Source organism: Poecilia mexicana, unplaced genomic scaffold, assembly GCF_051168715.1.
Source record: "Poecilia mexicana isolate PSO_F unplaced genomic scaffold, ASM5116871v1 scaffold_9, whole genome shotgun sequence".
Taxonomy (NCBI): domain Eukaryota; kingdom Metazoa; phylum Chordata; class Actinopteri; order Cyprinodontiformes; family Poeciliidae; genus Poecilia; species Poecilia mexicana.
In genome coordinates, this window is record NW_028263378.1 from 23,230,420 (window position 1) to 23,246,119 (window position 15,700).

At 41.1% G+C, this 15,700-nt stretch overlaps 1 protein-coding gene across 1 annotated transcript; it reads left to right on the forward strand.

The window, feature by feature from the left end:
• The first annotated feature begins 919 nt into the window (after nt 1-919).
• On the forward strand, nt 920-13,596 carry LOC106933183 (TBC1 domain family member 10A). The gene is made up of 9 exons (XM_015012282.2): nt 920-1,583; nt 3,707-3,806; nt 5,972-6,079; nt 6,384-6,490; nt 6,605-6,719; nt 8,477-8,542; nt 8,765-8,954; nt 9,038-9,192; nt 10,968-13,596. The coding sequence occupies exons 1-9, from the start codon at nt 1,402-1,404 to the stop codon at nt 11,682-11,684; spliced, it is 1,740 nt and encodes a 579-aa protein (XP_014867768.2). The 5' UTR covers nt 920-1,401; the 3' UTR covers nt 11,685-13,596.
• The last annotated feature ends 2,104 nt before the right edge of the window (nt 13,597-15,700 follow it).

Consider the following 15,700-nt stretch of genomic DNA (forward strand, 5'->3'; position numbering starts at 1 on the left):
GATTCAGTGAGCTGGTGGCATGGGAGCCCAGTCAAGAATAGAATACAACAAAAACGACTTGAATTGCCCATCATTGGGGAAATTCAGAAAAGTTTTGAAGCACATCTGTCTTTGGATTTAAAAAGATACTTCTTTAAGGAGAGGCGTCAAGAATTGCCCAGATGAAACTGAAACAGACAACAATGAACCAAATTACTGATGCTTACCTATGCCAATCTTTATGCATGCTCCAACAAGTGTTCTTCCATGATTGTATGTAGTCATATCAATCTCCTTAACATCTTTCAACCACTTTCCTGTTCATGCTGAAAGAAAATCCCCACAGCAACATGCTGCCAACACCATGTGTCACAGGGGGAACGCTGTGAACAGGGTTGCACAGTTCAGATTTTTGTGTTGGTTTATCACATAAAATCCCAATAAAATGCTGTTTCTGTAAATTGGTCAAATCTGAAATAGTTCAAGCACTTTTGTACTCACAAAAAAGATGTTGGAAGTCTGTTCATGCATTAAGGTTTAATAAATTACCAAAGTTACAGATATTATGGATATCCCTGTATTTCAGACATATGACAGCCATTTTGTATTTTGAGGTCCATGAGGGAAAATCTAGGTTTCCCTCATGGATGTCAGACTTTTATTTTACTCAACTTAAAAGTTAAAAAGAGGACCAAGTTTACGTCAGAGTGTCTCTTTTTTCCCCTTTCGTTGCTTTTTACGAAAAAGCACAACAGGCCGTAAAGTATAAGTGGTGATGTAGTGCTGCTTTACAATGTCTTGACAGTAAAGTACTACTTGGAAAACACAGTGATGCTATTTATAAAATTTAGAACCGGTGTAAATGGGCGCTAAAAAGTGATTTATTCTATTCTTTATTCAGCCACTAGGGGTAACCATAACATTACATTAGGAAAAATCCAGTCAGGAGTGTGGATTTGGCTGCTCCCTGGTCGAGGCAGTCTGTCCAGCTGTACACTCGGAATGACAGCACAGCACATTATTCTAGTATTAGCTGAGCTCAAAATAAGTTTAATTACATAGACGCCATGGGTTGTTAGGATCTGGAACATAGTTTTATATGATGTAACTCTGATGAGTCGAAGGTAGGGGCGGTCAGAAATAGTTTAGGGTCGTGTTGGTACGAGCGGTTAATGCTAACTAACAATTAGCTTGCTAATGAGGAATTTAATACAAGTTAACCGCGAAAGCTAACGGGTAAATTATTGAATGCGGTCCGATAAAAGAGGCTTTGGAACATTTTGCAACCGGGGCGGTTGTCGGGAAAGTTTTATTGAGATTTAGGAATCATGGCGTCGATGTAGTTTGACTGAGTTTGGGCTGTCAACAAGCTCGCTGCTGACGTTAGCTAACCCTGGCTAGCCAGCTAACTCTCCTGCCACCATGGCCAAAACCGAGAACGGCCGCCCGTCAGTGGACATGGGGAGCATCAGGACGCTGAACAGCAGCCACATGGAGGATGAGAGCTCCTTGGGATCCGACTCGGAGATCAACGGCTTCACCAGCGAGAGGCAAGCCGACAGATACGGCTTTATCGGAGGGGCGCAGCAGTACTCGGAGGAGTCGTAAGTTTGTTTCTGTTCGAATGGTGATTCAGTCCCACACAATGTTGTTTTGCAAGCATATTCTAAAGGAAACTAAAACATGGGAGTGGTGGAATCCTTTTCAGATTGATTGCACAAAATGGGCATTGTGATACTTTTAATGTAGTTATGATGAAATGTCACAAGTCAGGGTGATGATGTTCAGTTGACTTGCATGAAGTGGAAAGCTCCGAACCAGCTGCGTGGCACAGCCTCTTTCTTTTTTTTTTTTAATTTCAACTCCATCATGCTTCTCTTACTTTTGATAAATAATAATCGGATTTTGGTTCTCTAATATTAAGATCCACCAATAACAATCAGCAGAGATCTAGTCAATCACAGGGTGTACTTTTTTTTAATTATTCCACAGTATTTCAATCTGAATATCTGGTTTTAATCCAATCCACAGTCGGTGCTATAGGATTTATTTGGATTGCATTGTGTTTTCTACAGAGGGATTTCTTCTCCTTTCATGGCAACGCTAAAACAGTGAAAGGAGTGAGTGAAAGCTGTGCCAGTCACTCCCCAGGTTCTCTTTCTGCAGTAGTGTTGGCAGGCGTAGAACCCCATCTTCTGGTGCCCTTATACTAAAGGGCCTCTTTTGGCTCCGTCTGTTGGTCTCATACTTATGGGTTTGCTTACAGTGCTTGGCAATAAAAGGAACTTGATTGTTTAAGGGCTTTGAAAGCCTAAAAGGGAGCATAACTTCTTGTACTTGTGCACCACATCCAGCCTACACATTTAGCTGACTGAGATCTCTCCTGTGTGTGTGCGTGTGTGTGCTTTCTTAAAGTTTACTCTATGACTGAGTTTTAACCCTGCTATTACAGGCTTGGGCTGATGAGATAATTACACACCTCAGTAAAGCATTAGACATCATGGGTAATGTTAGCTTTGACCAACTTAACGTCTTCATTTCTGTTGGAGAACTTTCTCATTTTATTCTTTTGCATAAAATCACTTCAGGTCAGTTCTGAAGCTGTTTAAGTCGGATTCATCCGAGTACGTTTGTGTTTAGTTGTTAACGTGTAAAATCAATAATAATCTGATCCAAAACAACGGAGATGCTTCACTTGATTGGTTTTCATTTGATCAAATACCACTTTTTATTCTTCCTGTTAATTAATACACATTACAGCTCATAACTCCCACCATTTCAAGTCTTTAAACACATCAACCAACCGCGTACACTTATTTGGCCTATTTAGAGTTTAATAGAAAATAAAATCAAGATACAAAAATGTTAGTAATTTTGTATTACCTTCATTTTTTTGTTTGATTCATGCAATCCCTATCAAAGATCTTGCAACACATTTTTCTCTTTCATGTTTTACACGACTTAAAATATGTAGCAAAAAGGATGACCACTTAAAGATAATTTGCTTATATTTTTAAATTATTTATATAGTTAAAAATAATGTTTCATGTGGCAGATGTATTCACTATAGATTTGGTATGAAGATTGTCAGCGTCTTCATAATCGTGAGTAAAATAACATGCAGTTTTATGATGCGTTTGGTGTTTCCACAAATTGTTTAAATTAAAATGTATAGCGTGCCATATTTTATATTTAAATGTAAGAAAATTAAACTTACTTTAATATTGTCCGTATTTATTGTTTGATGTATGAACTTAAACGAACAAAGAAAAAAAGAAAATGGGATAAGCACAAATTATATTTGGTAGTTTTCAAGTGGCTAGAGTGTAGAATATTAGAGATTTGCCAGTCTGCATAACAACATTGCTGCGTGCAGATTTCCAAATGTAATTTTAATTATGTTACATAAAAAAGTGTGGGTGGTGCGCCTTTAGTTTCCATGTCATTAACTGTTTCTTGTTTTTTTTGCAGCCAAAAATATGTCCAAGGAGGCTAATTTGTCTTTCTTAGCAAGGAAAAAATACAGTAGTAGCTTTTTCAGCCAGCTGAATGGCAGTCATTAAAAGGCTTATCAGCCCCAGTAGCATGAACTTTTTAAAACCTTGGTTTATGCTTCTCCAGCCTGTGTCTTGGCAGACATTGCTCATACTTGTCCAAATTAAACATGATTTTTCTTTCTGTGTGTTTTGTATATTCATTCGTATTTTGCATCCTTTTCACACCCCAGCGCTCAGGACGTCCCCCCCGAGGTGCTGAGGCAGCGCGAGGTCAAGTGGCTGGACATGCTCAGCCACTGGGACAAGTGGATGATCAAGAGGTTCAATAAGGTCAGCACCTGCTATTAAAACTTGCCAAGTCGGTCGTTTGTGTGTCTCAAATCGTGTTGTTGTCGGAGCCCGAGCTTCCATCTCTGTTGCTCCGAGGATTTTTAATTGCGCAAGCCGAGACTTTATGGACTTATTGTTTGCGGATCCACTTGTCTAGCAAGTTCTGTGTGAACCGGTCTCTGCGACTTGGCGACGGGCTGGAACGTCACCTCGTTTCCATGAGTCAGCAGCAAGCCAGGACACAGCCCTGTGTTGTTTTTGGGGGGGTTTAAATCACACTGCAGCATGTGACAAAATGCCTGTTTCAGCTGCAGGGTGGGGCCGTACTTACTTTCTATGAGAAAACCGTGTAATAAAGGTGCCGTAAATGTAAACTGCCAGTGTACCACAAGCGTGCACGGCTTTGGGGTTTGTTTTATTGAAATGACTTGTTACTATTAAAAAGAAACTTTTCTTCAGAAGCATACAGGAATCATCTCAGGGACCGATGGTAATGCAGATAAGACCACAATGTGAAATATGCTCAGCTTGTTGCCTCGTGTACGGTTTGATGTTGTTGTTCGTGAAAGATCACAGCTCCTGTAATTAGAGAAATTACGTAAGACGCACAGTGCTTAAGCTTTTGTTGCATTCCTGAGGACGCTGACGGCACAGTTTGGTCCAACAAAGGTCAACATAATCCTCCCTCAAGGTCCGAGCCAATCAAGAAGCTGTGCTCTGTGTGCTTTGTATGCGTTTAACAGTTTTGGCCCACCATGTTCTTTTTGTCCACTTGCTGATCTCAGTTCTTTATCCAAGTTTTCTTTTAAATTTAAATAAATCTGAATGTTATTAAAACTTCAAACTGAGGGCTCATATGCAGTCTTGCAAAGTCTCAAAATATAATTTTCCAGTTCTGGAGAACTGCACAGATGTATCTTAGATGAACTACAGCAGTAAAAATAAAGTGAGCCTCGTGTATAGCTTGACCACATGGTGCTATAGGTCAGTCACTGATTTCTGTTAATTTTGATGATTGATTCTTATAAAAACACAAAGTTTGTTGTTAATTAAAATATTACATAAAACCAATAAGAAATATTTTTTTTAAGAGGGAAGTTTTACTCTCCTGAAAAATATGCCCAACATGTTCCTGGTAGACGTCTCCTCTCACTACGGACCTGCTGAAGCCCAGCGGACCAGCAGCGTCACTTCATGGCTCCCTTAATCATTCCTGACTGAAAACGTCACATTGAACCATGGATTCTGTGCCTTTCCACTCTTTGGCCATAGTTTCTAAATAAAATCTGAAATATTCTTTCATCTGAAAAAGGGACTTTGGACCGGTCCTGTCCTTTGTCTACGAGACCCTTCTAATGTTGTTTCTTATGCACAAATTGAGTGCATTCCCTCTGCTTGTTACATTTATGTGTCCTGGCACTGGAAACGCCAACTCCAGCCACATTCTCACCTTTTTTTTATGTCAGCATCACGTTTTCTGAGAAACTGAATTAGACGTTTCCTTTAGCTGTAAGCTATTAGCATCACCATTTACAGAAATAAAAGCATGAAAGATGTCAAACTCTGTGTAATTAATGTGACAGAAGCAGCCTGAGCAAAAAAAAATAAAAAATTTAAAAAACAGTCTGTTTTGTGACATTAATTGCTATTTAAATGTCATATTTTCTTTGGTTTATCACGTTGCCACATAAACTTACTCAGTAATGAAGTCCAATCTAATGAAGAATCTGTATGTCGGCTGTTTTTATCAGTTTCGGTTTCATGTTTTCTGGTTTGTGGAACATAAATTACAGACAATGAAACCCAATCAGATTGTTCCGAAAGCCGATGGGAAAATACAGAAATGTAAATATGTAGCAGTTTAGAGTTTGAATGCAGAAGCGCATACATTTTAAACATTTCATATCAGTCTCTTTAAAGCTTGCTCTGACTGTAACTGCTTAGTAATATCCTCTATTTTTAAAGTTGCAGGCTGTGATCAAAACCAGAAAATTTCTTTAAGCCAAAAAAAAAAAGAAAGAAAAGAAGCCATAACTAAGAATTAAGGTTCTTCCTTTAGGTTTTTAAGATGCAGTTCATAAGTGTTTCATTGACTTTTGTTTAGCGTTGACCCACTTGCTCTTTGGTCGATGTTTTTATTCAGTAAAATCCAACTTCTGGTTCAGGTGAGACTCCGCTGTCAGAAGGGGATTCCTCCCGCCCTGAGAGGCCGCGCCTGGCTCTACCTTTCAGGAGGGAAGGTGAAGAGGGAACAGAACCAAGGAAAGTTTCAGGTCTGTCAACTTCTTCTTTCACTTCCTCCTCTTCTGTTCTGTTGTATTTTGGCCTCATTTCTTTTTTATATATATATTTCTCTGGAAATTTTCACTGAAACTGACCAGCTTAGATCTACAGTTAGATATTTGTGTCTACAATATCTAATTGGTTTACAGTTTGAATGCAGCCTAAGAAATCTTTTGATTCCCTCTTAATAATTCTGACATTAGTAAAGCTTAAAAAAAACATTCATCTCTGAAGTATATTCCTCATGCGGTAACTGGACAGAAACCGTCTGATTTCCGATTTCTGTTCTGTCAGGAGCTGGACAGTCAGCCAGGAGACCCAAAGTGGCTCGACGTGATCGAGAAAGATCTCCATCGACAGTTTCCTTTTCACGAGATGTTTGTGTCGCGAGGAGGACACGGGTGAGTAATCGGATGTGTCGGGGTCTGACCTCGCACTTTTAATTAGCGATTGTGTCTTGTTTGACAGAGAATGTGATTAAATCCTGCGTCTGTTTGTGTTTCGGCCCTGCACAGGCAGCAGGATCTGTTTCGTGTTCTCAAGGCATACACTCTGTACAGACCGGAGGAGGGATACTGCCAGGCCCAGGCCCCTATTGCTGCTGTTTTGCTGATGCACATGCCTGCTGAGGTATCACCTTTTTTGCACGCGCATAAATCAGATGTTGTTCTGATGAAGATATTTTGCAGTTAAAAATACTTGGATTGCAGGATTTGCGTTGAAGCAGTGAGCTGTGTTGTTTTTTTTTTTCTGTTTCTGAGGTCAGCAGCATGATGATAAACTGTACAAGTGATGCCAGAAAAGTGAGCTACTCCAGTGACAAATACTACATCTGTTTTAAGCCTTCTGTTGTACATTAGTGAAGCAAAGACGCTAATCATCTCGATCAGTGGTTCGACAGCTTGTTGTTTCCTGTTTCTGATGATTCGTAGTTGGTTTCCAGATCTTCGTCAACCACTTTATCTGACATATTCACACACACGCTTGTGTTTCAGTTCCTCATTCAGAGTTATGGTATCATAAATAAAGACGACATTGAATGATTGTAAATACCAAGTGTTCTCAAAGTGATTTAAGGATGAGGAACTGGTCTCCACATGATCGTTTTTGTTGAGGATTTGTTTTTGCACACTCATTCTAGGCATGTTACCTGTATTTAGGTTACAGTGCTTTCTGGCTACTTTCAGATTTCTGCTTCTTTTTTTCTTTTTCTTTTTTGTCAAATTTAAATGTTTCTTATTATTAAATACTTGTTCATTCCAGACAGAAATCACTTGATTATCTGCAAAATTCAGTACTGGATTGAGGATTGCATTTTTAAAAGCTATTCAAACCAACTTGATTCTATAAAAAAAAAAAAAAGAATCACCTCCCTTGTTTAATCATCAACTCATTTTAATTAACTTCAGTTTTGTGCGTGTTTAGTTTAGTTTTCCCAGCTACACCCTGGCCTGTTTCCTGTAAGTCCCCTTGCAATCAAGAAATCTCTTCAGTATAAACATCAATACATGTCTGGTTTTATATGAAGTTCGCTAAAAGATCTCTATAAGCAACACGTCATGCCTTGATCTAAAGAAATTTAACAGTTCAGTAAACAAAATCATTCTATAAAGAGTTGCAGAGCCACGGCTTTGGGGCTGCAGAGAACCAAAGTGTTCACCAAAGAACCAGGTTTTCACATGGAGAAAACCTGGAACAGTGGCCAGAAAACATCTAGATTATCCTCAAGACTGTTTCCAAGGTGAAACGTTTTGGAAGATGCGTGCGACGTGGTGCTGGCAGTGTGGTGGCCTGGGATTGCTTTGCTTGTTCTGCACCTGGATGACTTGAATGCTCTCGATCAGAAATCCTGAATGTCCAGGAATCAGTCTGTGACCTGAACCTCAAATGTGCTCCTCCAGTGGGGCTGAATTAATCAGATCCTCCACAGAATAGTGAGCCAGAGTTCCTCCACAGCAATTAAGGAGACTGATTGCCAGTTGTCTCAAATGCTTGATTGCAGTTATTGTTGCTGAAGGGCGACTCAACCAGTTAGGTTTAGGGAGCAATTAATTTTAATTTTTAAATTTTTTTTTTATTTACAAGGGCTACAAGGCTATTTTTTGTCACTGTATTAAGTGAAATAATTTGAAAACAGCATTTTGTATTTACTCAGGTTTTCTTTGTAAATAAAATGTGTTTTATAAACAGAAGAAATCTGAAACTCCATAATTCCCCTTTGAGATATAAAGATGCTGCTCTTGTGACTCGTTTAGGATTATTGGACAATTAATTACTTTCTCCGCTAGCAAGTTGTGCTGCCATTTTATTTGCATACTTCGTGTGATATAACAGTCATAATGATGTTCGTAATGGTTTCTATGGGGATGCTCTGTTTGTTTCGGCAGGATGCTTTCTGGGGATTGGTCCAAATCTGCGAGAAGTATCTTCCTGGTTACTACAGCCCAGGCTTGGTGAGACCGATATAAGAATGTATACACAGTATGACATCACCTGAGGTTGGGTAAACAAAGGAAGTAATCTCAGCACACATGGACAAGTTCTAACAATACTGACACCGTACGGCGGGATTGTTGTGGCTGAAGCTCTCGGATGAAACTGTGTGAAGTTGTTTGTTTTTTTGTTGTTGTTTTTTTCCTCTCTCTTCATACATTTCTCATTTTTACGTCTCTTAGGAAGCGATCCAGTTAGACGGAGAGATCCTGTTTGCTCTGCTGCGCCGCGTCTCCCCACTAGCCTTCCGGCACCTGGAGAAACATAAGATCGACCCCATCCTGTACATGACTGAGTGGTTTATGTGTGCCTTCTCCAGAACCCTGCCCTGGGCTTCAGTGCTGCGTGTCTGGGACATGTTCCTCTGTGACGGTAAGAAGCGCCTCAGTGCGCCTTAGCTCTGGAACTAAGCATCCTAGCTGAATCCCCCCCCCTTTTCTCTCTCTTTCTCTTAGGAGTCAAAATAATTTTCCGGGTGGGTTTGGTGCTGCTTAAGTGCACACTAGGGACTCGGGAGAAGCTGAAGACCTGCCAGGGTCTGTATGAAACCATGGAGCTCCTCCGGGCCATCGACCCTCGCTACATGCAGGAGGGATTCCTGGTCCGAGAGGTAAGAGGAGAGGACACGGGCGTTCCTCCTCCGTGTAAAAATCACGAGAGGCGATTTTATAACAAGTGGTGGCAGATGAAATTTATGATTTTATTTTTCACATTGCTCTCTGAAGTGGCGGTTTCTCTGAACTAAACGCTGTGTCGTAACTTGCTGCTGATGTCAAACTTGAAGGGAATGTCTTCGAATGGAATCGGCGTGTCCAGCAATATTTCATTTAAATAGTTTATTGTGAATAATATTGCAAGCAATATTTTATGACCATATTGAACCAGTTCAGATCCTTCTCTGAGGCCGTGAACAATTAAATTAGGGAATTAGATTTCATCTAGACGTATAAAAATCTTAATTATGGACCCAAAAAAATCCTATTTTGAAACATTACTTTTAAGCCCTGCTAGTAGCACCTTATTCAGGTAGGGCAGAAATTTCAAAGAAACCGCTTTGTTTTAAAGCTTAAAGGAAATTCCCAATCAGCCGACGTGTTGGAACGGCTTTTACACAAACGCTTTAGGGCGCCGTATTGCAGCACAGCTAATTTAAAGAAATGGAGCTCAGATGTTAACTCTGCTCAGCGATCATGACGGTTAAAACAAAACCTCTATTTTTGTTTTAACAGTCATGAGGTTGAAAGCCTCTCGATGTGATATGCTTGAGATGCCAAGATACGACACATGGAGGTAGGGCTGGACGATACGACTGAGAAACGCATCACGGTGTAAGGGCTTCATATCTGTTGATATTTCTAATTATTGATTAGTTTTTTCTTTTTAAATATTTGAAAGACTGGCATTCTGGTGGCATGTTTTATCCACAGCATCACTCCATGCTGGTGTTTTTATTGTTAAGCAGTTATGAGACACGGTGGCCAAACCTGAAACTGCTCCTGCGCAAGTTACTCAACAGGTTGTTGCTAGGTAACCGAAAAGAGAGTGAGTGGCTTGATCCCACCAACGCTGCTTAGCTGGCTGTGAGAGGTTGCGCGGCTAAAGCCTTTGCCTCTGCCTACATCCCCCATAATGCTGTGCGGTTCTGGATCGGAGTTCAGTGAAATTATTGAATATTATTAGTTTTATCTGTTGATATTGGTTGATATTGGTCAAATGAGAAAGCACTCGTTTTCTGCATTGATTTTGACTTTTGATCGTCACGGTAACAGCTTCATATCTATCTTACGACACGTTGCAAAAATATTTGTATGCGTAAAAACTTCACAAGTAATGCGTTTTATTATGATTTCATATGAAAGGACCTACATAAAGTATTGCACAGCTCGGAAGTGAAAGCAAAATGCTGCAGTGTCTGCAGCCTAACATTTGTCTGCAAGGCATGGATCGTTTGGTTTCTTCCGTCGGCCCAGTCTTACCAACAGCGGTTTCTCAATGTGGGCATGAAGTTGGAAAGAACAAAAGGATGTCATGGATTTAGAGAAGAGTAGAGTCTGAGAGTCAATTAACTTGACAAGAACCAGACCTATTGAGCAGAGCGCCACATGGGCAGTGTCTGCTCACGTACTAAGCTGCGTAAGGGCCTCTGTCTACTCTAACAATAACGGCTCTCATGTATAGGGCCGTCTCCACTGTGGGTGACCGAGTATCCACAGCAGCTTGCTCTCCTTTGACATTTACTGACAAAGGAGAAGTTCACGATTCTAGCATGAACAGTCTAACATGGATGGGATTTATTTTCCAATGTGGGCTCCTCCGACTTTTTTTGTCCCACACTTTCCTAATGACGTCTGATCTGTTTTGTTTTTTCCCCCCCGATCTTTTCAGATTCTCGAAGTGCCCGTGACAGCGCGGGACGTAGAAAAAGAGCATCACACCCAGGTCAAACGCTGGAAGAAGAACCGCGGCGAGCTGAACTTCAAGCCCGCCCCGAGGATGCATGGAGCCCGCATCATCATGCTGGCCGAGCCGCCCAGGCGCCAGGACCTGCAGCAGAACCCCACCATCGTGCTGGAGGTTCCCGAGCCTCCCCAGAAGCTGAACAAGGGCAAAGAGGAGCGGAAGAGCAAGAAGAAAAAGAGCGTGAAGAAACCGACCGCCATCGAGGAGATCCCAAACCCATACCCTCTCCCCACAGATCCTCCTCCGCCATCTTCGAATCCTCCTCCGCCATCTTCGAATCCTCCTCCGCCATCTTCGAATCCTCCTCCGCCATCTTTGAATCCTCCTCCGCCATCTTTGAATCCTCCTCCGCCATCCTTGGCTACGCCTCCACCAACCTTTGATCCACCTCCACCAACCTTTGATCCGCCTTCTCCATTCTTGGATCTGCCTTCTCCATCCTTGGCCCCACCTCCCCCATCCTCGGATCCACCCTCTCCGCCTCAATACGCCAGCGTAACCCCGGAGACCTCACCAGAAACTGAAACGAACTCCAATCACCAACAGAGCGCCCCTCCTACAGGCCTTCCTGCTGCCAAAGAATCTGCTCTCCAGCAATCCACACAAAGCCTTAGCAGCTCAGAGCAGGATACATACCTGTAGCTGTATAAGCTGCACAGCCGTGTGTGTGTGTATGTGTGTGTTTTCATATGTTTGTGTGTATAAAAAGCACCAGCACCCTACAATCAAAAAGCCAGCCTCGCCGACGTCTCCCCAACCGGCCAGCATCCTCGTTAATCTTAGCGCTGGACTTTTCTCCTTTTTTTTGTATTCATGTTAAACACACGATTTCCTGTATTATTATTCACATACTCTAAAAACTTACGTGCAAAGTGTACAACTACTCAAATCCCGTTAGTTGACCACGTCAAGCTGCAGCTTCCACGTGAGATGCTGACTGCTCACTGCAAGTCTTAATTTTCTGTTTAAAGCTGTCAAGTTACAAAGTGTTTGTCTTTGTGGATTAACGTAGAAGGTGCCAAAGTTATGCAACTTCCGCTCAAGCTTAACACTAGTAATTTAACAGGTGACACGGTGCAGCCAGCACACCAAGACGTTTCTGGTTTAGTCCACCAGAGGGCAGCCTCACACAACCTCACCCTGTTTTTCCACATTGCTAGGACAACTGACCACAGTACTGAGTCACTAAATGTGCTCTCTTTTTGTATTTGCTTCTCACAAACATTTTTTGCTTTCAGTCGAACTGATGTGCCGCGAATATCTCCCGAGTTCATCGTCTTCCACCAGCAGGTTTCTACGTTGTTGGACAGGAGAAAACGGGACATTCCTCTGTGTTTGACACATTCCTGCCTTCTTAAGCGCTATTCACTTCGGAAGCTGTCTCTTGTAGATATGCAGATCTGTGTAACGTGGGCGTGTGTGTGTGTGTGCGCGCACGCAACTCCCATCCAAACACGATCAGTGAATGACTGCAGATCACCTGTTGGTGCTGACCTTTGCTTTTTACGTCACTTGAGAATTTGTAAGAACGAAGGTCAATTTTTCGGGGGACTTTTTCTTTTTTAGTTTTCTACAGCTAGATCTTCCAAAGAAAAACAAGACTGTTCTGAGACTTATCCGTGATATCGTGCTGCGTTCACGGTCAATGGGGATTATGGGATTTCCACGTGGGAGATTTGTAGCGTTTTTCTATGTAATTACTTATACGAAGACCTTCAGGGGTTGTGAGGCTTTTTTTTTTGTTTTGTTTTTTTTTGTATGTCCTCTTTCAAAACACAACAATCCATGTCAGTCCAGCTCTTGTTACTTTTATCACTAAATGTAAGCACACACTTGTGGATGTGAGAGTGTATAAAAACGTAAAATATATATATATATATATATATATATATATCTGTAAAAAAAACACAACTAATAACGCAGTGAGGGTTGGGATGATATGTGACATCTGTATGCAATTTCTTTTTTTCACATTTGTCTTCTGTGTTTAAATGCTTTTTTTGTGTAGATATGACGTGTAAAAAAAGATTTTTGTCTTTAAAAAAAAAAAGCATAATGCTGAATTTGTACTGAGTGGTTAAAGAAACAGACTTTAAGTCAAAGTAGGCCAATTTAACACTAGAAAAAAGGTTACAATATGGAGTTTGCAGGAAACTTGCTACTTTTTTTTACTCACTCCAAAAAGATTTTTCTTTTCCTTTTATTTACACTAGAGTTACAGGAGATGTGTGATTAACACGGAGGCTTGAGTTTTACAGTTGCGGGAAAAATGTTTTTGGTTATTCTTGCTTGAAACATTTGTTGCAAGTTTGATTGCCCCCCATCTGCCAATAGTGCAGTGTGCCCTGCTCACCAGCAGATGGCAGACAGGAGTCACTGCTTTGATCTGTCCTCCACTGTGGGTTACATAATTATTAATTTTTTTAATACAGTTGCACCTTTTTATAACTAGACGTATGGATAAAGTTAACTGCATATTTCCATTACATTTGTAAACATGCTACAGCTGAGGTTGATGTTACAGCTCTCATTTTGAATAAAGTCTATAAATGCATTTTGACAGCTCCTGACCTTTTTGTTTCTGAATTAAAAAGAAAACCTACATCATTACTGCCCGTTTCCACACATAAAATAGTTGAGATGATACATCTTGAAAATGATGATGGCATTTTATGTCAGGAGAAATTGCCTCCAGATATTACACTGTAACATTTTATTACCAATATCAGCTTAATTTAGTCTCTGTAATGCCAGTCTGTATTATGCTAAGGCTGTCATCTCAGGCAGGGATATATGGTACTGAATCTTATTTAGGGGTCCATGATATTTAACACATTGTCTTCTAAATTAATTATTTAAGCATTTATTTTATGGCACATTTGATAAATGTCTCTTTAAACTCTTCATATTTCTCCTCCTCTTCAAAGCAGTAGTTTATGGTCCTTATTTAGACCAGGGGTCTGCAACCTGGGCCCTCAAAAAGCATCTCTTCATAATTTTGGTCAATGATTAATTAGATCTGTGTAGTGTTTTAACTAAAGTAGACTTTTCATAGTTTTCTGTCATGTGGTGTAATCTATGCATAGAAAATCTATGACAGAATGACATTAAATTAAAAAAATACTATTTTTTTGTTTGCATGTTTATCAATTTATAAATTAGGGTCTTCCTTTGACTAAAATGTGTGTGTTTCCGCATTATGATTTTGATTCCAACTAAATCAACCGTTTTTGGTTTTTTTTGGAAGTGAATAAAAAAAGATAATAATTCAAAAAGAAAGCTCAATAATATTAAACCCAACTGCTCAACAGAAACTCAGCAACTTCAAGGAGGAAGTGTAGAAATCAGGTTCTGCTTCCTAGAAATATTGGCTTGCTTTCTTTTTCTAAGACTTTTACGGCTCCAGACAATTCTTATTAACTCCGAGTGAGAGCAAAAAATTTCCTTTTTGCTTTGTGAACGGTTTCCGACTTCTGGTTTAGACTAATGACAGGTTGCTATTATTTTCTCAATTCACCCTTTGAGCTCTCAAAATGCTCCTTTTCTTCGCTTCAGGGTGAGAGATATTAGAGTTTCTGCCTCGGGCTTCAAAGAGTTCAGTGCAAATTGCAGCCTTGATGACCTCAATAAGCCTGTTAACTCGTTCCTAATCGTTCGGCAAGGTGTGAGCTGCAGCTGTTGACCGGTGGTCAGCAGGAGGTGAGCAAAGTGATTAACACAGGCAGCAACTTGCAGGAAATTTAGAAAGTAGCCATTTTTTAAAAAGTGTCTGAAACGTTCGATTTTCACAGCATCACACTCAGGTGTGTGAAAGCATTCACTCCCCTTTGTAAACTTTTTCACATTTTGCCACAATACATCTCCAAATGATTTCATGTTGGTGCACAACTGGAACAAAGGGTCATGCTGTGGGGATTATTTCTGCAGGATGGACAGAAAGCTAGTTGTAGTTGAGGTAAAGGTGAGAGAAGCTAAACTCTGGGAAAAACCGAAATAAAACTTGAAACTGGGGGAGAGAGGTTCTCCTTCCAGCAGGACAACGACGTAAATAAACAACCGAAGCTGCAATGGAACGATTAACGCTCAAAGTGGAATGGCCCAGTCAAAGCCCAAACGACAAGCCAGTTGGGAATCTGCAATAAAGCGTGAAAATTGCTGGCTGACGATGCTGTCCACTCCAGTCTGCTTGAGCCGTTTTGCAAAGAAGACACTGTCCCGTGTCTAAAACGCCCAAGTGGCTACCGTCCATCACAGAGTAATCGATGCGATCGTACCTGACGTCTGATTTCACCTGAGCCGTCAGGAGGACACGATGGCGCCTGCTGGTGTTTCCCCCCACATGAGGCACAGCAACAGTTAATGCCCGAGGTCCCTGTGAGGAATGCATGCACCGTCACGCTTTTCCTCTTTGCATCGGACACCTGGCCCTCTTTTACTGCCACCGTGCCATTTACATCTCAAAGGGGGGTGACCAAGAAGGCTTCCTCTGTGCTCACCCTTCCTCACCCCAGAAATGATCTGATTTATCTCTTCATCAACGGAAATATACGCCTTTCGGAGGGCCACTCAGCGGCTCTCATCCCCAGCTAATGAAGACGGTGGACAGAGCGGGAGGGGATGGGTTTGGGTGGGTGGGGTGGAGGGGGGACAAAAAGAGG